Raw genomic sequence first — 27,373 nt, forward strand, 5'->3', positions numbered from 1 at the left:
AGCTTGACTTACTTAGATGGCAGACGCCTCATGTGTAATTCTGTCAGCATCTGCTCCATGCTGACAGTGATGATCAGTCTGGATAGCATCCTGTATTTTTTTTCCTAGTCAAGGCAGTCTGTGTGCTACACAGATTACATCACTTTTCAATCCCCATCATTTTGTCTGTACCATTTTCAAAGAGGTATGGAATGCAATTCCAAGTGGGGAAGGGTGAGGTATAGCACGCCGTGAACTCGCTAATCTAAAGCCTACATTCTTCCTAAGAGTATGGTAGGTGTCTGGCTGGATCCAAGAATATATTTAACACTGAGCCCGGTAGCATATGCCTGTAATTCCTAGCATTTGGATGTAGAGGAAAGGGGATCAAGTGTACAAGGCCAGCATCACTTACATAGCAGAATCAAGGCTAGCCTAGGTTGCCCCAAACTCCAGTTCAAATAAACAAAGAAGCAATACATTTTACATGTTTAGTTATTAGGAAGAATTCATCTCCTTATAACAAGAACTAAGCAATCCGAGTCTCATTTCTCATCTTAATTCATCATTTACTTACCACAGACCTTTTCATCACTCTTTGAATTCCTTTGCCTTTTAGAGTAGGCTTAACCTATTATGGGTAAAGGCTAGAATCTAGTCCTCAGTTTTATTTTATCCTTGTGTCTATCTCCCTTTTTACATTACTTGCCTTTCCCCCCTCTGCTGAGTTTTCCTAATGCCTTTCTGTCAACCCCAAGATGATAATTATTCCTTAAACCCTTGAGATGTTTAATGTTGATATCATATAACCTAGTGAGTCATCTCTTGTCTTCCCAAACACATTATAGTCTACTTAAGGGCAAGGCCATATTTTTTTCCTGTCTAGATGAGTTTTGAATGTGTTGTTTGCAAAGCTTAACAAAATAGTGGAACTCAGGTAATATTCTTTTCCTTGTAAGATATACAGGGATGATGATGTAGATTTGGCAAAGTAGCTAAAATCAGTGGGAACCTTATGAATTGCAATGCGGAGCTACCGGCACCAATGTCTCATTGACATCAGTTAAATATATCAAAAATATTAATTAAGATGATGGCATCTCTGGATATCTGTGTGATAACCAGGAAGCTTTTGTGTAACTGGCATTAGCATAGTTCCTGCATAAAGGAGGGCTTTATATGTATATTGAATAAATGACTCTGGTCTTTATTAGAAATAGAACACTATAAGCAATGAGAAAATAGTAAGTCCAAGCCTTATAAATAGCTAAAGCAAGCATAAGCATTATGAAATACTGTCAGATTTGATATTTTGAGGCTGCAGTGGTTCCATAATTCATTTGTCCAAACATCTCTAACTTTTTTAGGAACAAGAGAAGGTCAGATTATGTAGTGTCAGCTCACAAGCTCATAGTTTGGGCCATCTGTGATATCTGAATAGTATCCTGTGAATATTTAAACCGATTCTTTGAATAAAGTCTTAATGTCAAAACTGGACCAGCCATAATCTCCAGCATTAAAAGTAAAACAGAGGGTTTTACATGTTAACCTGTGGCTTTACAAATATTTCTTGCTTTATGACTTTTAGCTTTTATAGCATCTAACATAGCCCCTGATCAGTTCATTCTCTCTAGACATGCTTCCTACCCCCATTTTACTACTGTGGGGAAGGTGAGAAGGCACTTTGTAAGACCAAGTCCTAAGGTAGGGATAGGGCAGTTATGAGTTTCCTTTGTTCAAGAAAATAGAGAAAGGACTATAGAACGCAGTGGTAAAAGTGTTGGCAAAATCCATTCTGATAGATTTTGGCTTGGGGAGGGACTTGTCAATCTGTTAGTATGGCTTTAATTTTCTTGGGTTAGAGATGCCTTCCGAAATGAGAATTGGTTCCTGGCCACTCAGGGAAATGACTGTTATAATCAGCTTCTTTTCCTGAGTAAATACTGGTAAAATTGGGCCACCTACCTACCTTCCTTCCCCCCAAATCCATTACACACTTTAACAAGATTTTGCAAAACCAAATGGAATAGCTAGTAAGTGAAACTGGAAGAAAAATAGAGCAAATAACACTGGGGCTTCCTTGCTAGGCTTTGATATTTGAGGCTTGAAGATAACCTCCCATTTGAGTGGTTAATCCTGTGATTCCTCAGGGAGAAACTTTAAATGGGCCAGAACTCACTCCCAAGGAAACAGTGACTTTGGGTAATGATAAAGTTGACTCATTACATTGATGCCTTTTTCAGGAAGCTCACAGTCAGCCATTTAGGGAACTCTGAGTATGGGCATGTACTAAAAGTGCTGGTAAGCCCGACACTAAGAGGAGAGGCTTAAATCCATTACTTCATGAAACGGATGAATACTAGGACCAGATAGTGCTCCGAAGACCCTGTTTTCACGCCGAAACTCGTATGTGTTCTCATCTATTGTTACCTGTACCTCATATGTTGTGAAATTATTTTGAGAGAAAGCTTTGTTTAAAATAAAACACACTGAATTATTTTTTGAAATGGAATTGTTAGGTGTACATTTTCAAGTTGTTTCCTAAGCCCCTTTCTGATTCTGAAGGTTTCAAAACTACACAACATTTTAAATGGTTGACAACTCAGAGCACAGTGCTACTGGCTTTAAAACTTCACACGTAATATAGTAACACATAAATATATAGCACATAAACACACAACAGAGAAATTGTTCCTGCAATTCAAAGCAGAAAATGTCATGGATATAGTCAAACCACCACTGCTTCTGTCTTCCACTCTTTCCTTACTTCCTTACAGGTTCCTCTCTACTGCAGTTAGTGTTTATTACTCTTACACATGTTAAATACATTGTTGTATGTCCATACATGTCCGAATGACACCTAGTATTAGTTTCGTGCATTCACAATTTATGTAGGTGGAGGAGGAATAGGGGAACCAATTTGATCACAATGCTTTACATGCATGTGTGAAATCCTCATACAATGAAAAGAATTTTTATGTCATTGGACTCCATAGCAGGTTTCTGTTTGGCATGTCTGAGACCATCGTTTTGATATGTGACACTACAAAATATACATATAAAATGCATATGGGCCAGTTGCACACAAATGTGACTATACTTACTGCTTGACAAGTGTACATGTAAAAGAGTTAAAGTGGTAAATATTTGTTTTATACCACAATTACATACATTACATAAGGAATAATAATTCTTTTGTGAAAGGAAAAATGGTATAGATATGGATGGACTCAAAACATTGCTAAAAGGGTTTGCCATTAGAGGGCTATTTTTATGGGAATGAAGCCTGAACATTTCCACTCATATCTTTCCCTATAGTCCCAATTTTCAACCAGCAGAGATTATTACATTAATATTTTTTAAGCCCATTAGGCTTAGCTAGATGGGTGATGAAATTATGGGTTACTTAATTTTTTTATAATACTCTAAAATATAGGTAATGAAAATAGTTTTACTATTAGCCTTGAGGACTGAACTGCCTTTTATTTACATTTCTTCCTTGACTTAGTGATACAACATCTTCTTCAGGTGTCTTTTCAAATGCTCAGATGAGAATCACACATTGTCAACTTTTTATAATGTGATATTCCTCCTTGAAGAGCTGTTTTCCATGAAAACAAAAACCTGTGTCCCCAGAGATCAGGCCATAGGACAGCATACTGTGTGTATGTGTGTGTGTGTGTGTGTGTGTGTGTGTATTTATGCATTAAAATACTGTACGTATGTATATATGTGAACATTCAGCAGCTTCATTTCACTTCATAACTAAGCACTTAATCAATTAAAATATAATATTTTGTGTTTTGTTGACATATAAAAATTAGAAAAATTCATCATTTTGTGGTGCAGTAGCTCGACCCTGTAGGTCTGCACACACAAGGAAAATGTGCTATGTCTCCTTCCCTACTCAGAAACTCAAAGAGACTCAAATCAAAATGAATTACAGTTCCTTGTAGAGCAATGATCATAGATATGTAGACATGCTTCCTTTGAAACTTTTCCCGCCACATGATGTGTGCACTGCCATCTGCACCTTTATAGATTTAGTAGCATCCGCCGCATGCTGCTTTGTGTTTTCAACTTCTCACTGGACATAAGTTTCTATTTCATTATGCCTCAGATGTGAGTAAGGCATGGGAGAGGTGAGGGAATAATCATTCTTTGGATGCATACAGTAAGGGGACATTCACTTTCTGTAGAAACATTTCAAATGACAAATAGTATAAGTAGTGGGTCTGGTTTTTTTTCTATCACTATTTGCTAGAAATTGCAAGAAAAATCTCCACTTCTGGTGCCATCCTTCTTTAGTATACTACTGTATTCTGATCTGATCCTGATTGGGGTAAAGGAAGAGGAAAAGTTAGATTTATATCCAGGGCAGACAAGCTGAGGGCTGCAGGGAGGCAGTGAGAGAAAAATAGAGACATTTAAAACATCCCCTACTTTACCAGTTTGTGGCTTGCATTTCAGCACAGATAACTTGCAAAAACCTGCTTTTCCTTGACTTAAAACCCAAACGGCAGCTGCGTTTCTTGGATGTGCCATCTGTAATCCTTGAGTGAAGTGACCAAAAAAAAAATTTGCAATCCATTGTTCAATTAAAAAGATAAAAATAAACACAATGACTCCACACTCAGATGTGATTTAGCGCACGGTGATGTCGAAGTTACAGATTCTGAAAGATATCTTGGTTTACTTTATGTTGTTGAAGTTTTACTGTGTATACTTGATGGTTTATTTAGTATTTCTAGAGCATTACTAAAGCTAAAAACATACTTTGCTGTTGAGTTAATATTTAGGATTCCCTGAAATGTCAATGTGCTGTAGATGGAAGATTTCTCCAGAAATCCCCAAGCCTTATTAGACTCGTAAGAAAATGACAAGAAATGTAAGAAATTTCCTGCCTCACCCCATATATTTGGCAAATGTGGAATTACTAGGTCATCTTGTACTGATCTTGGAAGAGTATGGGGACTCTGATCAAATTCTAACTCTAATACTCTTTTATGTTTTGAAGCCTTAAAAACAAACATTTAACATGGAAGGAAATGTCCTAATTAACTTCTGAAGAATTTGTATATTAAAATATCTTACCCTGCTGGAGAAGACTGATAAAGCAAACTTACTACCTTCTGCTGAAGAGAAACTGTATTTAGAAGGAACTTGCTATTCTCATAAAACTTTTAATAGGAAGAAGTGAATCAAATTCCTTAATTACCATTTTATGGTTGGTAAAAGGGCAAATTACATGCCATCCATTTCTAAACTTCTAAATGTCTCTGGTGCTTTTAATTAAAGCTGCCATCTAGAAACTACTAAAGCAATTTTACGCAATTAGTTATTTATAGGTTACCATAATACACCACTCAAAATATGATTTAAATGATTTGCAGCCTGTTAGGGTATGATCTTTGTCATTATTTTATTTTTTGGCTAGAGAGTTTTCTTTGGATCAGTCGAGGTGATTCTTAAGTGGACAGACAGGAAATGGATGACACTGAGGGGCTGTGATAAAGAAGTAAAATTAGTTTGGGTAAGTGGTCTTAAATAAGAAACATTATAGTTCTGTGCTTCCCATCTTTAAGTGGAGTGGGATATAAGTTACATTCTTGACAATGCTGTGTAGATGAAGTACAGCCAGCCCTCTTTATAGGCAGATTCTACACCCTTGGTTGCAAGCAACCATAGATTGAAAATATTAAAATGAAATTGCCTCTGTACTGAATGTGCATAGAGTTTTTTTCTTGTTATCATTTCCTAAACAATACAATCCAACCATTTACATAGCATCTGCATAGTATTAGATATTATAAGTAATCTCGAGATGATTTAAAATATATGAGAGAATTGCATAGATTACACACAAATATTATGCATTTTATATAAAAGACTTGAACATCTTCCTTGGATTAATTCTTATTCCCATACCTTTCTCATCTTTGCTGCTATTCTAGCACACATTTAGCAACACATTTTACCATGCTGCTTTGAGTAGATCCTATCTGCTGTCTTCAGGTGAGCTTGTCTCTCCAAAGTTCCCATAAAGTAAATTAGTGTTGAATCAATGAGCCACTGCCCCAGACAGTTTTCTTCTCTGAACACTTATTTCACCTCTGAACAGAATTCATCCAGAATGAATTTTATGGCAAATAAAATGGGAATTATTTTGGTCACACGTGGACTTGTGGAGCATTAACTAACACAAAGCAGAACCAGAACTTATTTAAATCACACACAATAGCTGTGTCCTAAACTGTCTCGACTCTAGATTCTCTTGTGGCACCATCCCTTCCTAGGAAAGAGAGCATCCTTCTTTCCAGTCACTTATCCAGTGTGCTGTCAACTATTGCCATCATTATTAGTAACCAAACGACACTGATCAGAACCATAGGTAATATTTACTGTGTACACACTCCATTCTAAATATTAGGCAGCTTATGTAATTTATTGAACCAATCAACCGAGTAGGCACTATTCATGCTCTTACTTAAAGGATGAAGAATCTGTAACTCAGAAAAATGAGACAACTTTCCTAAGAGTGAAGGATCTGGGGTTTGTATCTAGATTTGTTTTATTTGAGAACCTAGGCGGTCATCACCATTTAATATTACAATGTTTTACTGAATCGGATAAGTATGTGGTAGTTAAAATAACTGCTTCCATGGCTTATAAAACATGAACACACCTAAAAGAGCACAAATGGCAGGAGAAAGGCAATTAGTCCTATCTATCCTTGTTGTCTGCTTCTTCCCTGAGCAATAGCTTATGCTTTTTAAATTGGTACAAAAATGTCAAAAGTTAGGAAAGTCCTAACATCACAGCTGCTTGCACAAGACAAGGTTCTACCCTTTTGATGATCATACATTAGATACATGAGAGCAATTGAATTCAGAAACCAGTTATACTCTCATTCTGGTTGGATAAGAACTTAGTTTATGACAGAAATCTCCATGAATACAATGTATTTCTATACTTTTTGAATGGCTGTATGATATTTCTTTATATGTACCATATGCTGTCAAATTATAATTGGATTATTAAGCTTCTAGTTTTTACTAATAAATTACATTGAAAAAATTACTTTAAAAAATGCTGCTAATCGGGGGTTGGGGATTTAGCTCAGTGGTAGAGTGCTTGCCTAGGAAGCGCAAGGCCCTGGGTTCGGTCCCCAGCTCCGAAAAAAAGAACCAAAAAAAAAAAATGCTGCTAAAAGTATTACAAAGGGGTAAAGTTTAAGAGTATCAAACATATTTTTCATAAGCTGCTTCTAATCCTAACCCAAGGATGTTGAACTAGAAAATTGAGAATGTGGCCACAGTGATGACTATTGATATTACTCTGAAAATAGATTTGATTTACAGGATTCTCTCAAATCTTTCCTACTTACCCCAATGTGTGATCTTAATTCCCTTATTTTCAGCAGGAAAGATCTATTTCTTTGAAAACCCTGGGGTCCATGACTCTTACATCCCTTATCCTCATCCTTATCTTAGGACTAGGTCTTTATTCTCTCTCCATTTCCCACCTTTTTAAAGAATATTTTTATACGATATATTTTGATCATTTTCTTTCCCCTTCCTTAACTCCTCCCAGATCTTCCTCACTCGTCCAACTTTATGTCCCCCCCCTCTCTCAAAACACCACACAAAATCAAATAAAAAACCCAGCATGACAAAAACTATCCTAACAAAAGGAAACAAAAAGCTCACAGACATCCCCCACCCACCACGTGGAGTCCCCTTTGTGTTGTTAATTACTCCCAGGCATGGGGGTTGCCCTGGATTGCAGTTGACACACCATTAGAGAAACGGATTTCCCCTCTCCCAGCAGGTATTAGTTACAAATAGCATCTTGGTTAAGGGTGATATTTTGTATCTACTTTCCCTTCTCAGCACTGAGATTTTGTCTGCTTTAAACCTACATGGTCCTATGCTGGTCCCATTTTCTCAAGTCCTTGGGTCATCATTAATTTCCTGTATTTTGTATTTTTCCACATGTCACAGATGATCTCTTACAACTGCTTCATTCAGTGACTATTCATGGGCTATTAACAGTTGATACTGGTTTCTACATCTTGTTTTAAAATGTCCATGGCTTCCTGGATGCATTTTTCCTTGGTTCATTTTTAATTGCTTTCAAGGCTCTTTCTCTGCCTTCCTGATTGGATGCTTATATCTTATTATTAGCACCCATACTGGATTTGCTGCTCCAGTATTGTTCCTGTGCACTTAATTTGTCTATAATCCAAATTATCCAAAATGTGTAGAGCAGATGATCATGTCACTGTCATGTATCCTTTTGACTATAGGATAAAACCATAAATTATTACTCCCTCCTTTGTTTCTGCTATTACCCTGATGTATTTTTTTTTTACTATAAAACATTGATTATCTCATGGTATCTTAAATATAGCATTTGCTTTATTAATGCTTGTCTTGTCTTTAATTTTATTCAGGAACATCCCTCTTATATTTCCAAATGATTGTCACCAAGAAGTCATATATGATACTAAATGAATTTAGGAAAGCCATTACTGCCCCACTGCACTGGAGAACCAAAAGGATTTCCCATTTCTCTACTATGCTCCCTTCCTTATAGACACCACTGGTGTCAATCAGATGTCACCAATTGTCTTACCATCTTTTCATTAGTCAGCTTTTGGGAATAGTATGCAGGTGCTTGAAAAAGTTAGAGTTTTGGAATATACCTGAGCCACAGGGATGAGAACAACTGTTTGTCTCTAGATTTTATATTATTCAGATTCCACAATTTCCTACAAAGTTAAAATGAATCATATATAATGTCATGAATATCCTAAAGTCACCTTTTAAATGTAAGGACTTAAGAATTATTTCTCTTCCACAGGAAAACTGCACTCAACTGAATATTGCCTAAGCCCTGCTGGCTTCTGAGGTCAATTTATTTAAAGACACACTTGAAAATAGAGATATTATAATCTGTGGGGAGATCTAAGAAAACCATATTAAGTCATTGATTAATTTTAACCCACCCTGTCAATCCTTCACCCTTTGTATCTACTTAGAAAAACATAAGCGCATTCAGCTTGTCACACATTTTATTTTATAACGCCACCTAGTACCATTTCACATTCTGCTTAAGTACTTGGTCATCTATTACATGACTCATTACTTTGAGTTCTCTGTAGAATTAAAGAAAGTTGCAGTAAAAGTAATAAATGGAACCTAAGTTTCAACGACATCATCCATGCATGTTTTAAAAGCATCCTTTAAAGTCAATTCAAATTCATATACAATGCTAGGGAATACTACTCCCTCAACCTCCTTGCCAAATCCTTTCCTTTGCCCTATTACATTGAAGTATTGATGAGTAAAATGGCAAATGTTTCTTTTTATTGGGATTCAAATCAAAGTATATCACATTGAAAGAGATAAAGGCTTCTTCCCAGGAGAAGAACCCAACGACTATCATATGAAATTCTATTTGCAGATGCTTCCATTTTTCCCTCATACAAAATCTGTAGTTACTATGTAGTCAGGACATTTAATAAAATGAAGGTTTCCTGCCTTGGCTCCTTAAGGAAAATTTGGTGAAGTTCCTAGTTGCAGAGAAGTGACAAGGATTCCTGGAGACTCATTTAAATAATTACATTTACAGACTTTGTAAATGCTATATGGTACATCATTAGTACACGTTTAGAGAAAATAAAATAGGACAAGGAAATCTGATTGGAAGCTCTTTGTTTTAAATAAAGTTATTTTCCTGTGAATACCTGTCATTAGATTTCAAAGTAGTTTCGAAAATTTTTATTCTCCCCAGATATCCTGAATGTTAGTAGACAGCTGTGGAGTGTGGGATAGCACTAGTCCGGGTTTTTGTCCTTTTCATAGTAGATGTTTTGGAATGAGCTAACTTAGTTTGAGTTCTGGTATTGTCACCCATATACCCTGTGATCCTGAATAAATCTCTTATCCTACTTGAGTTTCTGCTTCCTTTTGTACAATGGGACTCATATAATGGGAACCATACAAACAAGTGAATTGCTGTGAAGATGAGAGATAGTGTGTGGAAAATATCTATTAGACTGAATAGCACACAGTAGGCACTCAGCATGCTTTAGCTCTATCTATTGTAATCCTTTAGAATCTGAAAGAAGACCATCCTGAGCACTTCAACTTACATTTGAGAAATTTCAGGACCACGTGTTAAGTTCCATGCCAGCTCCAAAATAGCTTATGGCATTATTAAGTCTATTTTAGTGTTGAGGAAAAGGGAACCATGGTAAGGGAATAGTGACTTGTATAGCCGTTCAAAGAAAACATGGACATTCACTTAGATAGTTTACAAAAATCCAGGCTCTCTGACCTGCAATTCTCAACTACCTGCAATTTCTCACAAACATACAAACAAACAGAGCTAACAGAAGTGAAACACAGCACAGCTTCTGACCACTGACCTTTTGCTGACTGGCTTTTGCTTGGATTCGACAATGTACTCCAAATTTAGGATGAAGAATCTCAAAACATGTTATATTTCAGCTTAGTTTTAGAATAGGTTCGGAAAGTCAATGAACTGCCTTGCCAAGCAATATTTACCTACCTCACCTTGAGTCAGTAGTTAAGGACAGGTTGGCAGGTCTGCCTAAAACTGTAATATGTTGCTTGGTCAAGTCTTAGAGCAACAGTTGTTAGTCTTCCTAACGCTGTAACCCTTTACTACAGCTCCCCATGTTGTGGTGACTCCCCAACCATAAAGTTATGTTTGTAGCTACTTTATAATTGTAATTTTGCTACTGTTATGGATAGCAATGTAAATATCTGAATATGTAAAACATCTTATATATGACTCCCAAAGGGGTTACCCACAAACCCACAGGTTGGGAACTTGTGTCTTAGAGCAAGTGTTCTTTCCTAACCTAATACTGCTACTCTTCAGATGCTCATTTCCATTTTCTTTATGCCCTTCCTTCTATGTGAGGGGAAAAAAATCAAACATCCACTTAAAGTAATCCATTAAACAGTTGCCGTCTTCCAAAGAACTGGGACGAAGGAGCCGTGTAAAGCAGAACTACAAACACATTGCACTTTCTTGAGAGATATAGAATCTGCAGGAAAACTTCAAAGATGAAATTACCAATTAGTCCTACCCTCTTTCTTAATTTGCACACTGTAATTTAATAACTTCTTGCCTGACTGTTCCTCCTACGGAAGTCTATGAAATTGCCCTGTAGCACTTCACATAATAAGATTCTCACATCTGATTTCCTGACAAAGGTAAATGCTGCCTAGGTTTAGCATGGAGATAGGAGATATGGTCAGGCACTTGAATGTTCTGTTAAAGGTGGCTGTTGTGTGTACAGAGGTTCTACAGTCTATGAGTTTGAAAATCAATATCAGGGTATCAAATATCATTTCCGCGGTTGAAGGGGCTATAGTACATACCTACCTAGTATAAATTATAACTTCCACTTCTTTAAGCAATCAAATTTACCAACTGTATCCGGACAAATGTTGAAACCTAAGCTTCAGGAACATTATGTAAAAGTTGTTCAGTTGAGTTCAGATCATCAACTGTCTGTCTGAGCCTCATGCTCTCGGGGCTGCTTTGGAAGTGTATCAGATTATGGTAAGGGGCACTTTTGTAAAGCATGACAAGTAAATCAAGATGAAAGAAAGCACACTTCTAGATTTGTCAAAAAGAAAGACTGGGTTTGATATTAGCTTTAATGGATGTATAAATTTTGGCACTCTAATTACTGACACTTCAAGAGTTCATGCAAATCCTGCTCATCAGGGCATAAGCTGCTTTCCAAGCAGCCAAACCTATACTGAAGCAATTCTTTGCTTTATTTGGAAGAGCTGAGATAGTCATTCACTATGTGGCAGGTTGAATGTGGTAGGGGAGATGAGTGGTTTTCAGACTAGCAGCAACTCAGGTGGATGCCAATTTCAGGCACAATACAAGCCTGATTCTTCCTTATTACTTATGCAGAAATCTTTATAATACCCATAAGAGTTTTAAATCTGTATAAAAGGTAAGACCCAACCTGATATATTTTCTTGAAAGATGAGCTGATTATGTGTTGCACCTGAGTTATTCATTTACTCTTTGAATATTTATTGTGGGCCCACTATGTGTGTGCAGTAGAAGTTGGCACAGAGAAGAGGAGAGATTTTACTATAGTGCTTGGGAGATTTTTACATTCCCTTAGGAGATACCTTGTGTAAGTATGATTTATTTAGTTGATCAATTATAAAATAAATACATTTGATGCATTCTACATGAGGCTCAGAGATGGTAGGGAGATGGATCAAGTCATAAAATATTAGATGTAGTTTCACTTCACAAACTTCTACAGGAAAAAAAAAACCTTCCATGAAGGAACTGGGAAGCCAAAGAAGGAAGAATATAATCTACTGTTAATTAAATAGTATAGATCCTTTTTAAGAAATTCAGATTTAATAGGCTGAGGTTCGCCAGAAGGGCTTTATAAGAAACACTATAATTGAAGAACCTGGAGACGTTGAACTATCATAGTAGTTGGAATTTAATTCCAATATGGCAAATGTCAAATGGCTACAGAATAACCTCTTAGTTTTTGAAATAATAAGTGGCTTTCTAACACATTAAATATATTGGTCTCACAATATTTATTGGCATGGAAAGATATTTATAATATATCAAATGTGAAAGGCTGGTTATAGAATAATGATATATACTATGAACTTACTTGTATAGAGTTAAAACATACGCTATACATGGAAAAATTACTAGAATATTACTGGTGATTTTCTGTATGTTGTAAGTATGTGCTGATTTTAATTAAAAACATTTTTGTTCTTCTTTTTGTATTTTCTGCAACAAGAGTGTATTATGTTTAATACTTACTGCTAGCTTTAAGAAATCTCAGGAAATGAATACTTTTAAAATTCACTAAAATAAATATGCACACATGCCTGCATCAATACCTAGGTGAAGGAAGCAAGAAGAATGTTTGAATAATTAAACAGATGAGGTAAATGATATGTGATGACAGACTGAGACCTGGGCCATTCACAAATTTAATCATCTAAGTTGGACATATGATTGAATATTATACAGTTATGAAGTTAATTGGGAGATATAGATTTGTTCATCAAATTCCAGGCATTTGAAGTAATGGTTGGTCCTACAAGATAGGAAGTGCGATTTAAAATAAGGTTAAGAACCCACTAACTCTTTTATCCTAGAGTTGATGTAAGTTAAAAAAAAAAAAGAAAACACTTCAAAAATAATCTAGATATTTTAAAGAAAGAAAAGTTCATTCTGATTTTTAAAAAATAGGGATACGGTGAGATAGAACTTCTGAAAGTGGTACAGAAAGGTAGGGACAGACCTCATTAGACCCAGTGTAAGCCACAGAACAAAGAGGGGACTGGAAGCTCTAGGCTGGGGACCAGTTAACTCTTTAAGTGCTGGACTGTATGGAGCTTCTGAAAAGAGTGCTCAGGACAGGTTGGGATCCTGGGAGGCACTCCAATGTCCCCCAAGCTATAGTTATTCGTTGGCAATCTTTCCTAACAATTACGATCATGTAAACATGGACCCTATTCACATCATGTAAAAATTTGCTTTGAGGTACCTATCTTCTGTGATAGACTCTGAAAAAGCTATGAGAGGCAAAAGATTGAGAGAGAGTAGAGCATGATAATGGCCTTAAAATTCAGCGAAGTCGAATGAAATCTATCATCAATCAAGGCTTAGCTTTTTGTTTAATTATTATTATTATTTTTACCTCGAGGGCTGTTCAGTGAAGCTTCGGAGGCTTTGCCACCGTCTCCGCAGTGACTTTGGTCAAAGGGAAGGCACTGGTCACCTGTTCCTGCTACCACTTCAAAATTCTTAGAGAGATCTTTTGTTTCCACGAGCGATTTCAGTTTGTAGACTTTTCGAGTATTGGTGTCTGACAGGTAGAGCGATTCAGACATAGGGTCCATAGCCAGATAGTACTTGTGCGCAGGACTTGTGCTACGGAAGAGGAAACGGAAGTTAGTAAAAGCAATTTGTTCAATGTGGACCCCAGCAGTCTGTCTTTTGTCACAAATGGAAAACTATTTTAAAAGGGGAAAGAATTTATGTATCTTCCTGCTGATGTACCAAAGGTCTAGACACACGTTTGCTTGTTTTTGTAGTAATGGGTTCAGGTCTGAGAGAATCCAATGCATCCTGCCAACCTGTAATGATGCTGGCATTTCAACACTGTCGCTTTGAGAGTAGAAGGAAACAGAAGAGAAAAAATATCTCAGGAGATACTTTTCAGTCTGTTATCCATTTACCAGCTGGACGATTGCCTGTGTCACTGTCACCTCAAGCTCACCGAATTCCACACCAATATTCCCTTTTCACTTCCATCATCCCCATCCCTCATACACTTACTCCTGTTTAGACTTTTAGCTTTCCTCAGGGATGCTGCCATCTCTCTATGTGCCTGTTGTCAATTAAAAAAGCATTTCAAGCTAGAGGACTGTTGATCTTGAAGAGATATAATGTCAAACTTCCAAATCTTCCCTTTGAACTAACCAGCACGTCTTTTTCGTTGCTTTAATAAAAACCATGAGCAGAGCACATTCGGGGAAGAATGGGTTTATTACACCCTATAGGTTAGAATCCATCATTTAGGGAAGCCCAGGCAGAAGAAACTCAGGGGAGGAAGCTGGAGGCAGAAACTCAATCAAAGACTCATAGATGAGTGCAGCTTACTGGCTTGCTCTCCATGTATTCCTCGGCCTGCTTTCTTATATATCCCCGACGACCTGCCTTGGGGTTGACACTGCTTACATTTGGTTGGGCCCACCCTCATCAGTCAGCATTCAGAATAATGCCTGCCCCTAATAGACAGACTCACAGGCCAATCTGGTGGAGGCACTTTTTTAGTTGAGGTTACCTCTGCCCAAGTGATTCTAGTTTGTGTCATCATGGCAAAAACTACCCAGTTCATTTAGTCACATTTGTGTACATAGATTCATCTTTGTTGTCTGTTACATAGGAAGGTGTCTTTGAAGTCGTATCCACTTTTTCCATAGTGTCTTCGTAATTATTCTGATTTCTTGCTCCCATAGAGATGTTCCAAAAGTTTTGGATATAGTACACTAATCCTTTTTACTTCATTCTTTGTCACATGCCTCAGTGCCTTTACTCAGGCAACTTCTCATGAAGGAAGCCTTCCATAAGCCTTATGGAAGGCTCATAAGGAAGCTTAGGGAGAAACGTACAAACTAAATGACTCGTTTAGGTATCAGTGTTCCCTGCTCTAATAAACTGTGAGAGCTAGGAGGAGAACCACAATTTCCCATTTATTTCTAATGTGTTTAGTGCTGAAAGGTCTACTTACTACCCACTGGTCTTATGCCAGAAGCCGTATGGCATTCTTTTCCAAATCCTTTCTATCATTTCTCACATGTATGGGACATCATGTTTTCCCTTTCTACTACTTTCTTCTGTGGTATGTTTCCTTTACCTCTGCTGTCATTAGTCTAAATTCCCATCATCTCTTACTGGAGCATTTGTTGGTGCCGTTTCTGTGTTGTGTGCTTACTTACTAGTTCTGTAAAAGGCATTTTCTAAGGACTTGAAATGTGCTCAGGAACTATGCTATGGTATGAACACCAGCTTGTGTGTAAGATATAAGCATTTCTTCATGAAACTCACAGGTTAGTCAGGTCGACTGATAAGTAAGCAAGGTATGATGACTCTCATAAGTCAAGTATTAGTGAAGAAAGTGTGAGAAGAGAGGATGATCAGAGAAGGGTTGTAGGATTTGGGTTAGTGTTTTCTTTTATTATTATTATGGATTGAATTCTATGTTTTACTTAGAGTCCATTAGTTTGTTGTTATTTATTATTATCATTTATCATTATTAATCTAAGATCATTTTCCCATGCCAAGTCACCAAATTATGTATCGATATCTCTTCTTAAGGCTTTTCTGGCCTGTGGCATTTTCTTGGATTTTTGTTGCTATTGTTGTTGTTGTTTTGAATGACTATAATAGTTTTCAGACTGCTTCTCAGTTGTTCTATAGGAAACTCCTGTTACTGAAATTTGCCCAATATTTTTCTCAGATTGGAATTGTGGCACTTCAATGGAACAGTGTCTTTTTGACCAAATTATACCTAGCTTGTAAACAATCAGCAAAAGTTCTCCCTGTCAGGCTTGACCTTGATCTTCTAGCAGAGCCATTTTCCCTGACTATAAAACAACAACAACAAAAACAACTAAACTAAACTAAAACAAAAGACACTTCACAGTATCCTTCCTGGAGGGAAGTTATTATTCACAGACAGGACTTAAGGTATCAGGAATTACATCCTAAATCTTGTGAGTAGAGCATCACATAAATTATTATCATAATTTTGAATGGGTGGTTTATTTTTCTCATTTATTTAAGAAAGGAATGACTAATTTACATCACTATGGGCTCGTAGACTTTTATTTTATGCCTGCAGCAAACAAAACCCGAGGCTATTTAATGTTGTGTAAGTTTTTGTCCCAGTTGCTACCAATAAGAACTTCTGTTGGATTATATGCCCCTTTTCCTCCATAAACGTTTATCATCATCATCATCACAATCACCACCACCACCACCACCATTATTATGATTAAGACTTAATCACTTCTATCACTGTAAGATGTTCTATACTTTTTTATTTCTCCATTCCCTGATACTAGAGGCAGCCATTTCTGGAGGACTTCATAGCTGCTTCTAAGCACTGATTTTGCATGTATCTCTCTTCCTAAATACACTGTGAACTTTGTTTGCAGTCAAATACCATATCCATCTCTTTGTCCTTGATGTCAAACTGTGCCTGAAATGTCATTGCTCATTCAGTAAGTGCTGAAGAAGAACTGGAATATGACATAAAAGTAAAGCATGAGAGACTTCAGGCTTTGGATACTTAGTCAAAGAAGGTGGAGGGGTGAGTGCTAGCAGAAGAAAGCGCTCCTTTAAGGATTGGCATTCTCTTAATTGTGACTGCCCTCTAAGCTTATATATCTATGTTAATAATTATAAAGTTAGCAAATGGTAGCTTTGAAAACTCAACTTACAGTTTTGTAATGGAAAAAAAAACAGATCCTATTGGAATATTTGATTTTTTTCTGCTTACCTTCTTTGAGTAAGATAACAGTAGATTCCAGGGACTTCTTCAACCCTGGAACTACCATGGCAGGTGCTGTAAATAAATTGTAAAGGGCACCACCTGATTCCAAAATTGATTTGTCAGCTTGACCAGAAAAGCATCTCTGTATCAAAGACTACTCAAATAGGTGGTTGAGTAAAACTTTTTATATATTTAGTTCAAGTTTTCCTCTTCAGAATAATATTTCTCCAGCATACTTAGATTTTCCCAAAGTTGGAAAGATGGGTTACAACCTTTCCTGAAAATAATCTTTGCTACTTGGGTAGCCAATTTGCGGAATTTCAAATGAGCCAGATTAATCATGCTTTGTTTAGGTAGAGTCCATGGGCTATTTTTCCAAGAGAAATGTTATTCGCACAAAAGTACTTTGGAATGCATTACATACATTCATTATTGAGTATCTCCAATGTGCCTGTAAGCTAAGTTAGAATTAGTATTCACCTCAAATTTCAGCTGGGGAAACCCAGAACCATAAGGGGCTTGCCCAGGGTCACTAACAGTTCTGTGTTGTTACTAAGATTAGATTAGATCTCATGTGAATACGTGTGCAAAATGCCAACAGAATACTCTTGATTGGAAGGTGGAAAAGACAACCAGTGCTCTATCTTTTCCTAACTGTGGAACTTGTCAGATTTTGTTCCGTAAGGCTGTTTGTCAATTTTATGTTCTGGTTTTTAGAAAAGGGAATAACCTGACATATCAAAATCAAATCTGATTAATGTTATTTTCTTGACAAGAATACACCCTGTATGATATGCAATTTCCTGCCATTTCCCAAGTAGACTTCAGCTCCATTGACAATGGTTTCTTTGTGCTTTCTGAAAACTTGCGAATGCACAGCACTACATCCCTATTTGCTTTACTTCTTCATGACTGAGTGCATAGCAGTTTGACAGACGTGAGGATTTCTTTTGTAATCTAGGTGTTAGACTCCCGCTCTCACCTTCTGACTCATTTTATACTTAAGTCATGTTCGTCCAGTTAGCACAGTTAACATAGATAGTTAAATGGCCAGTTAATGCTTCTAATTAACTACACCCAATAGTTTACTAGCCATCAAATTGGCAACCAACTGAATTTGGTTAAAGAACCAGCTATGCCAAAGCTACGAAGCTAAGTTTTTGTTTGTTCCTTTGGGAGGTGGCAATCCCTTAACCGGATTCATATTCAAAACCCTACTAGTGCTACTTTGATGACAACTGGCTCTTGGGAATGAACAAATTCAATTTTGTCCTTTGAAAGTTGAGAAGTTTTGAGCAGTCGTGACAAATGTACTGTACACATGAGTGGAACAGAAATGCTCATCACTAATTTCAGAACGAGGTGGCCTTGTTGGTAAATGGTCAGTTTGGAGCTTTTCAATTACTTCCTTTGGTGAGAGAAAATAGAACCCATTTAGTTACTTCAAAGGAAAAAGATGTTATTAAAGAAAGTTATCAAATGTAAAAAAGCAACTCTTGCTTAAAAACGGAAGGTCATCATGGTCACTGCGTCTTCATGTAATTGACAACTATATTTTTGAGTCTTGGGAGAAAAAAAAACCACTGCAAATTTAAAACATTAAAGTGATTTGAACTTATGCACTCATTTGTGATATTACCTTAGGGGAACAGGATGAGACTTTTGGCCTTACTTTCTCATAACATACTGAACTGCCATCTCGCATTTATCTCCTCTTTTTTTCTGAGTGTTCTGTTCCTTCAGTAAATTCCTACGGTATATACTAACCTTCTTTTTCTGGAATACACTTACCTGCATATAATTTCCAAATTCACTTTCGACCATTTCTTTAACCTTATTTAAGAAGCAAACATTTTCTTTTAGCACATTTTTTTTTTTTGGTTAGAGAATGGCTTCTTAGGTAAGAGGGTCATTAGGCAGGTACCTGTGTTATTTGCTTACCTATGTCTGGTATCTCTGTTTCTAGGGTGCACAGGGTATCCATGAGTAGCAAGTAAAAACAAATAGAGAGTCATCAGTATCATTCAACAAGAGAAATCTCAGCAGACACATCAATTCTGGTCTCAGCTTGTGGCAATTAGAGAGTGGCCGCTGGGGTCATTTAGTCATTGTGAAGCTACAGTTGATTCACTCCTTCCATGCTTCTCCGTATAAGATGGTGTCAAGGTAGTTACATGTCTTGCTTGGTGGGTAGGTAAAGTTCTAAGGCAATTAAAACAAAGCTTCTCTCTGGCCATCTGCCTCAGGACCACTGGATTCTAGCACACGTACAGATTATCTGGAATCTCTCTCTTGTCCTGCTAAACCAGAATCCTGACACATGGAAGGAGGGATTGGTGATTGTGTTTTTTAAAAATATTCAGCTGGTGATTTTGATGCAGAGTTAAGATGTAAGAACCACAGGGTTTGGACATTAAAAAGTAGCCACTGTAAGAGAACATTTTAGTTTGATAGCCCTGAATCTTCAATGGAAATGTAAAACCACTGGATCTTGCTATAAATTATTGTACAGGCATCCCAACCTCCACTCAGAGATAAGGTGCAAACATTTGTTTGTACAACCAGTGACAATATTTTAAAAAGGTCTCTTAAAAGTATGGGAGTTTTCTCTTTATGCTGCAATATTAATTTGCCTGTTAAGATATGCTAATTGTTATCATAGTGGTATGACAATTATGAAGGCAACCAATCACTCACTTTCCTATGGTTATGAGACATGTTCCACCGAAAGCTTTTCATGCCTGATAAAGTAAACCCGAGAAAAAGTCCATGGCAAGGGAAATTATGTTTCCTAGGTGCGAACCTACAGTGGTTATTATTTTAAATGGTTTTATCATCTAATTGCCTTCTAAATATTCATGTTCGTATTTCTATTTTTTTTTTCTGCTTACAATTTTGTTTAGAGAAAGATCTTTCTGCAGTGGTTAGTAGTTAATACAAAGATTCATAGTTGGTCAAAGTACCAAGAATACGTGACTATGGATGATCAGCAATGGATGAATCATTTACATTAATCTCCCCACAACCAGGGACCAGCGAACATCATAGAAGAGTTGTCAGGGAAAGTCAGAGCTTATGGATAAGGAGGGGAGCTATGGAATGCAGACTCCTGACATGATATGGCTGCTGTATGCATCAACTAATAGCACCTGCAGTTACCTGCATAATACCTGAACAAAATCAAGCCAGTCACACTTCCAGTATGAATTGGAGAGGGGTCCCAGAGAGGCCCAACCTTTGGCCCAAGAGCTATTTCCAGTTCATGGTTGCTGATAGAGTGAAAGTCACTCTACTTTGGGGACATGGGTACTAGTGGGTTGCCCATATACCAGTAGATGGCTCTATACCTATGCACATATATGAGCAACACTATTTGGAGTAGGAATTATTAATAACAACAACAAAAGTGGAGTATTAAGTTGGGAGAGAGACAGGGTTGGGGGCACTAGGGGAATTTGGAGGAAAGTAATAGATGGATATGTCCAAAAAAATTGTATAAATGTATGGAAACTTCAAAGAATTTTTTAAAAGAAGGCTTTACTTTAGACCACAATAGAATGTCCTTAGCATTGAAACTGTTATATCAAAACAGCTTCAATAAAACATCATGTACATCAACTATTAAAGCCTTATGTCTTCCAGCCATCTGTGTTCCAAAGGGCAACTGGGGTGGGCAAAACAGAATTGTCAGCCATAAAGAAACAGAACTTTTAGTAAGCACTTCATCTAATAGCTTCTTGACACAGGGTATTGCTTTGAATGTTTCACTGGGTGATGTGGTATGATGTTTCTCATGTGAGGAGCTCACTCTGTGTGTAGGCCTGACTTTAGGTCAAGTTTGCCTGGAAATAAAAGGCTATAATCATCTGTGAAATACAGTCATTTTAATTTTAAAATCCTTTTAAATCTGGCCCCTAGGTCACTTTGAAGACATGAAGATAATAAACCTCTTTATAAGAAAACCAGGAAATGTTCTTTTTTCCCTATGTCCGGGAAGAAGAAAAGATACAAAGTTATTTCAGTTGAAATTATCTGCTAAAATGGATTCCACTCTCTTAAAAAGCATCTTTCCGAGATACTAGCATGGCCACAGGTCATACTTCACTGCCTTTTCTGTTTCCTTGGCCCATCTCAAAAGGGTAGGTAGTCTGTGGGTTGCCACAAAGGTCAACCAGTAAGGAAGCAGAGCTCTGATTAGAAACCTGGCCTTGGGCTTTTGTGTTTTTTTCTTTGTTTCTCGGACATTGTTTTTGCAGTTTCTATAAGATGATTGTTGGAGCCAGGCTCTAATGACTGGAACAAAGACAATTTTTCTAACGGAGTCTAGTTGTGAAAATACTAGATGGACCTCATTAAAATATGATTTCACCCACAATGGTTTGTATTTGCATGGTATAGCAAGCACCATTTGTATGTCTACAAAGTATTTCAAAATTCTTAGGTGATGGCAAGGAGCAGAGAGGGAGACAGTTTGTTTCTCTTGCTGTTGCTTCTGATCCCGCCAATAATGTCATTGTGAATTTGGAAGATGTCCCATATTATGCAAAGCAGCTTCTCTCATTAACATCTCAGAGGGAGGAAGTGAAAATGATGGAATTTATTTCTAGTGTGTGACCTTGTTCTGTCTTAGAATTACTTTTAGTTAAGGATTGAGGATTGAACCACCACCAAAGTGAACCTGCTGTCTCGCTATCAATGAACTACATACTGAGCTGCCAGTGTGTGAACTCTTCACAAGTGCCAAGAGCCTTCAGTGGCCATTACTACCTGCTAACTGACAGCCTTGAATTTCTGTCTTGAGTTAAGAAAAGAGTAGTCACAACTCTTTGGAGAGCAAGGCACACTTCTAATGAGAGGATCTGTGAGTTAGTCCTTGATTATTTTTTTTTCAGTACAAAAATGATACTGAGGGTTATCTAACTCTTCCTTTTGGATTTGAAAGAAAAGTACTGAGATGGGATTTATACGCCATAAAATTTACCTTTGTAAAACACGAATTTCAGCATTTTCAAACACATTCATTTATACAACCCTTATGGTAAAACAATTCAAGAGGAAAATCTGTACCTATTTGCTAATTATCATTTTCCCATTCATTACTCCTCCCAGGTGACCACAAGTCTTGATTTTGTCTGTATGGATTTGTTTATGCCATACTTTCAAAATAAATGTCATCATACCGTACTTATACATTTATGGCTGCCTTCTTTCACTTTACGTGCTGACCCATTACTTTTTTATAGCTGTGTGTGTGTGTGTGTGTGTGTGTGTGTGTGTGTGTGCGTAGGTGTGTGTGTGTGTAGAAAGACGGGAAATAGGGACCATGCCAGCCTTACAGCAGTTGTTCAGACTTAGTGTCAGGGGAGTGTGAGTGTCTTGCTTGGTGATGGCTGCAACCCTCCATGCATTTTTTACTCTCTTCTCAAGTCTTTCCTTATAGCTGACCAGAAACAATAGACTTCCTTTCTATTTCTCTCTGTTTTTCTTTTCTTTATAGGTTTGAATCCACAATTGTGTGTGATTTAGTTCTTAGAGCTTCTAGTTCCAACAAATGTCATCCCAGACTAACTTCTCCATTGTTATGGTTCTGCTTGTGACTATTATTAGAATTTGTGTTTTAAAGCCACTGCCAGCATATGAGATCAAACTCAGGTAGGGGATACCCATCTATTTTATCTACGGGCAGTGTTTCTAGTGTTTGTAGTTCTAGTTCTGTGAACAAAATGGTGGTTTGTGGCAATATCTCAGCTATTCACAGAATTCTTCAAAGCTAAGATTCTGTTTGATCCTTTAGAAGAGTTTCTGTAAGTTTCAACACCCCTCGGCAGGTTTAACTGCTCCTAAGTGGGTGCTATTCCAAGTCTCCTCCATTTCCAACCAATGACAGGAGTCAAGTCCTATAAGCAATGCAAGAAATATTAACTAGTCACTGGAAAAGAAATAGTAAAGTCTCTAGAGAAATTTTCATGTCACCTTGACATTTGTCGAGTCCAAATTGCTCAAGGTACCAAGATATATTTTCTAGCCTCTTATTTTCTTTTCTCTTTCAATTTTAATGGAACAACAAAATAAATATCTTGAGAATAACTGAATTTTGAAAAAATAGAAGTATGAGGTTTCTATAAAGAACAAATCACTTCCAGTCATGCCTAATGGTTTTTCTAATAGCGTTGTAAAATTAGAAGATGAGATGTGAGATAGGGTATATTGCATATTTGAATTCCTACAAAGTACTTGGTAGGGTGTTTTCTATTTTTACTCATATAATTATCCTTATTAGTTTTAGAAAAGCAAAAAGGGACCCTGAGGCTAACCAAGATCAAAGGAGAAAAGTAGCAGTCATAATTGATGAGATATACTTGAACCTGAGCACATTGCATGAGACGAGGAGAAAGCTCAGAAATCTCAGACAGCTAATTTTATACTTGTAAGAATCTTTTCAATAGAAGAAGGAAGTCACCTCTGCGGTTCTTCAGATTCTAAAATTTGCTACTAATAAAGAGATATATCATGATTTACGTTGATCACAACGAAAAGTTCTGTTTTCTTTTTTCTTTCTTTTTTCTTCTCCCCCACTCTCTTTCACAAATATGTCTAAAGATGAAGAGGTACTTAATTTTCTGGCTGTTGAAAATGATCAGGCAAATTACAAATGATAAAATATCAAATATATTTATGGATTCTTCTAATAAACATTGAATTCTGAAATCTGTGTTATCAATTTTATACTAATAAAATATGCATAAATGTATTTGTGCATATATATATACATATATATATATACATATACACACACACATTTGAAAACAACAAGCAAATCCATGTGGAAATTAAGACTTAAACTTTATATCTTAAACTTCATATCTTCAAAGGTCTTCAGAAAATGTTATTCTGAAACACTTGAGTTACATGACTTAGTAAGATTCACTTTTTATTATATTACTTGAGACTCTCACTAGAAAAGCATTAAGGAATAAAATTTGTGAGCAATACTACAGGAAACCAGGAAAGGGCAATAATATAGACTTAAATAATAAGAAGCAATGTTCTACTTGGCAGATTTTTAACAATAAAAATAACATTGAATATTTCTTTTCGGTCCTGTTCAGCTCATGAGGAATGGCCATGGCAGACATGAGAGATGACTGGAAACCAATGAAATGAAGTGATCACTGAAGTCAGGGAAAAGAAAGCTCAGGGGAGGATGGTATGGATTGCCTGGAGTAAGGTCGGAAGACTATATAGTCTTCCAATCTTTGAAATGCCAAGTGGAATTTGCAATTATTAAATGTGCTCAAATATGGAATAAAAGGCTGGGAAAGCAGGAAATATTGGAGGGTTCCATTTGGGATAAATTTCATGTACTCCCCAAAAGTCATCAAACACTGAGCCAAGGATGATCCATACATGGATCTTTGTATGAGACATGTAAGCAGATATTTGAAATGTAAAGTTGGATTCAATTTTACATTTAAGATAGTAGAGGAGAGGGTAAATTATATAATGTATAATATGAAAGAGACAAGATATAAAACAGTTCTCTGTCCTTTATGCAATACCTTGATCATGATATTATTCCTCCATTCACAATTTTGAATATAACAAACATTATGACTATACCAGTCTCTATTTCCAAGAAAAAATAGTTTAATGAGATAAAATAACTAATGTGCTTAAAGTAGGAGAAATTGAATTAACTGACTTGAGCACCACTACCAAAACTGGCACAAAATTAAGTTAAAAATTAAGTTCCTATTTAAACATAGTAGAATATAATAAACATTCTGGATCTAAAGTTAGATAGGCCTTGTTAAAAATCAGCTTATTTCTTTGCAGAAAAATGTACATTTAGAACAATAATAACAAATATATAAAGCCAGTACGATATGCAAATGATTTCATTTATACACGTAGACTATTAGTCGGTATTGATTTTTTAAAGTGGTATTTTGAGAGACTCCTAACAGTGGGAGTGTATGTTTCTCTGACTCTTTTGCCTGTTCTAAGGACTCTTTTCTCTTCTATTGGGTTGCCTTGTCCAACCTCAATATAAGGGCATTTACCTTGTCTTATTGTATCTTGTTTTGTTCTGTTTGGCTGTCATCTCTTTGAAGCCTGTTCTTTTCTGAAGAGGAAATGGAGGGGCAGTGGATCTGTAGGAGAAGGTAGATTAGGGGGTAGGATGAGTGGGGGGATGTGAAAATGTGGTTGGGATGTACTGTATGAAAGAAGAAGCTAGTTTCAATAAAAGGTGATTGTTATAAGAACTACATTAGTTTCTGTACAAACATGACAGTTAATGTGCGCTGACATGAACTGGTTTGATTTTGGCTATAGTCAAATAGGGACTTATTTGCCATTGGATATTTAGCTATCCTTTTTCTATGATGGCCAGAGTAGTGTTAGACTTGAGAAGGACACAGAAATCTGTCTCTTCATTTGAAAGGCGCTCTTAACCATGACTCTAAGATATGGCTTCATTACAGAAGCGGTTGCTGGCAGGCTGCTGGGAGTATGGAGGCTAAAGGAGGGAAATGATGATATGCTGAAACATAGGAGCAATTTTTGGGTGGTATATTCTATCTATGGAGAGAGCACTTAGCTTGAAATAGATTCCCAAAGAAACCTGAGTCAGACAAAAACTGTTAAGAAAATTTGAAGGATCATACGTCAGAAAAGCCAAATAGAGTGATAGGCTAAGTAAGAAAAGCAGGTGGTGTCACTTCACATATGTTCATGCCTCTGCACTTGAAGACAGATGTGGGACAACGTGTTGTGGAGTGAATACAGGAATGAAGAATGATGCAGGCTTTGGACAGTATTTCAAAGGGGCAGAAATGAAGTTTTTTTTTTTAAATTACCAACAGAAATTACTTTGTAACTAGATGTCAAGTTATTTTATTTTGTACTTTAAAGAACTTGGTGTTGAACGCTACAGGGTACTTTGTACTAAAATGCGAATTTGTGAACTGTTGAGAATCCTTAACTGTGAATTTCATCTTCAAAAGGGAACTCTTCCAACCTAGGTAAAATTATACTTAAATTACAAAGGAAAGGAAAAAATTCAGTTTGGGATTCCTATTAATATAATTTTTGTTTTGCTTTTATAGGTTTTGATAATTTTCCTTTGACGAAAAAGATATGTAGTTTTTCTGTATGGTAGGCATTTTATAGGATTAACTAGACCAGCTCAGTAAGATTAGAATTTTTACTATCTGACAGCCTATATGTTGAATAAATTGTTTAGTGTTTCTATCCATGTTTGGCATCATGTTAATAAAGCGCCCCTAGGATTATGAAAATCATGTAGGATGTTGCATAAGCAGTTTTCAAATCCAGGTAAGCAGCTATCTTAGACTTCCTCTTGACTTTCTACTGATGCCCAAAGTGATAAACTCCTGGAAATGACAAATTTCCACAAGGTCTGACATTGTGAGGCCCATGAATCTTGATTAGGGTGAGGTGCTATGAATTAGTACCCTATAGACTTTCTAGATGCGCTCTGTCTCTACAACGTCTTAACTTCACAGTCTATTTTTTATTAGCCAAGGGATTTAGCAGCTTTCTTCCATATGACAGCATTTGCAATTATAATTAAGAAATGTATTAAAACCAGAGTGAATTAATGTGGAAAATGGATGGTGGCTTGGGACTACATTTCCCAAACTAGGTGTGAAAGAATAACTCAGTTTGAGAAAAAGGGAGGCGGGTTCCAAAGCAAGAATGTGAAATGTGAAAACCTTCAAGGAATGTCCAAGCAACTTCAAACTTTCATCACAGTGAACACAAGTGGGGAATGAAACGGTTGTGAAGCATCTCATTAGTCCTGGGTACCTACATCTGCTTTACAATTTGTTGTTTCCATTAGTTACTATTTTTGACACCACAGAGGTGATGCTCAAAGCAAAAATTGTATGGAATAATTCAAAAGGTGTTATCAAAACCCTTTGGAATATAGAGAAATTTTAGCCTTAATTTCCAGAGCCATGAGTCATGGAAAAATCATAACAGATTTGAAGGAAAGCTCTGGGTGCTTCCTCAGGAGTGAAGCAGTAGTCTTAATCCCTAATGGGGTAGGGACAGGTGCTTTTTCTTTTGTGAACTCCAAAGGACATACAGTTTGTCTTATAGCTACAGACAGGAAAGAAGTAAGCTGATTAAGCCTTGGTTGATTTAGTTGTAATCTTTATGCAATTTTAGGATATAGCAGAGCATAAAGGTATAAATTCTTTACAAAAGGTATTAACATTCTTTGTACTCTCAAGAACATAGTACTTA

General features: G+C 36.7%; 1 protein-coding gene across 1 annotated transcript in view; it reads right to left on the reverse strand.

Annotated features, from left to right (window-relative positions):
* Tenm1 (teneurin transmembrane protein 1) overlaps positions 1–27,373 on the reverse strand; it is a 175,006-nt gene that overhangs the window by 88,443 nt on the left and 59,190 nt on the right. Inside the window, 2 exon segments of the mRNA XM_032889476.1 lie at positions 13,733–13,965; positions 19,037–19,057. Of these exon segments, the coding sequence (XP_032745367.1) occupies positions 13,733–13,965; positions 19,037–19,057 (254 nt within the window).

This window comes from Rattus rattus, chromosome X (assembly GCF_011064425.1).
Source record: "Rattus rattus isolate New Zealand chromosome X, Rrattus_CSIRO_v1, whole genome shotgun sequence".
Classification (NCBI taxonomy): Eukaryota; Metazoa; Chordata; class Mammalia; order Rodentia; family Muridae; genus Rattus; species Rattus rattus.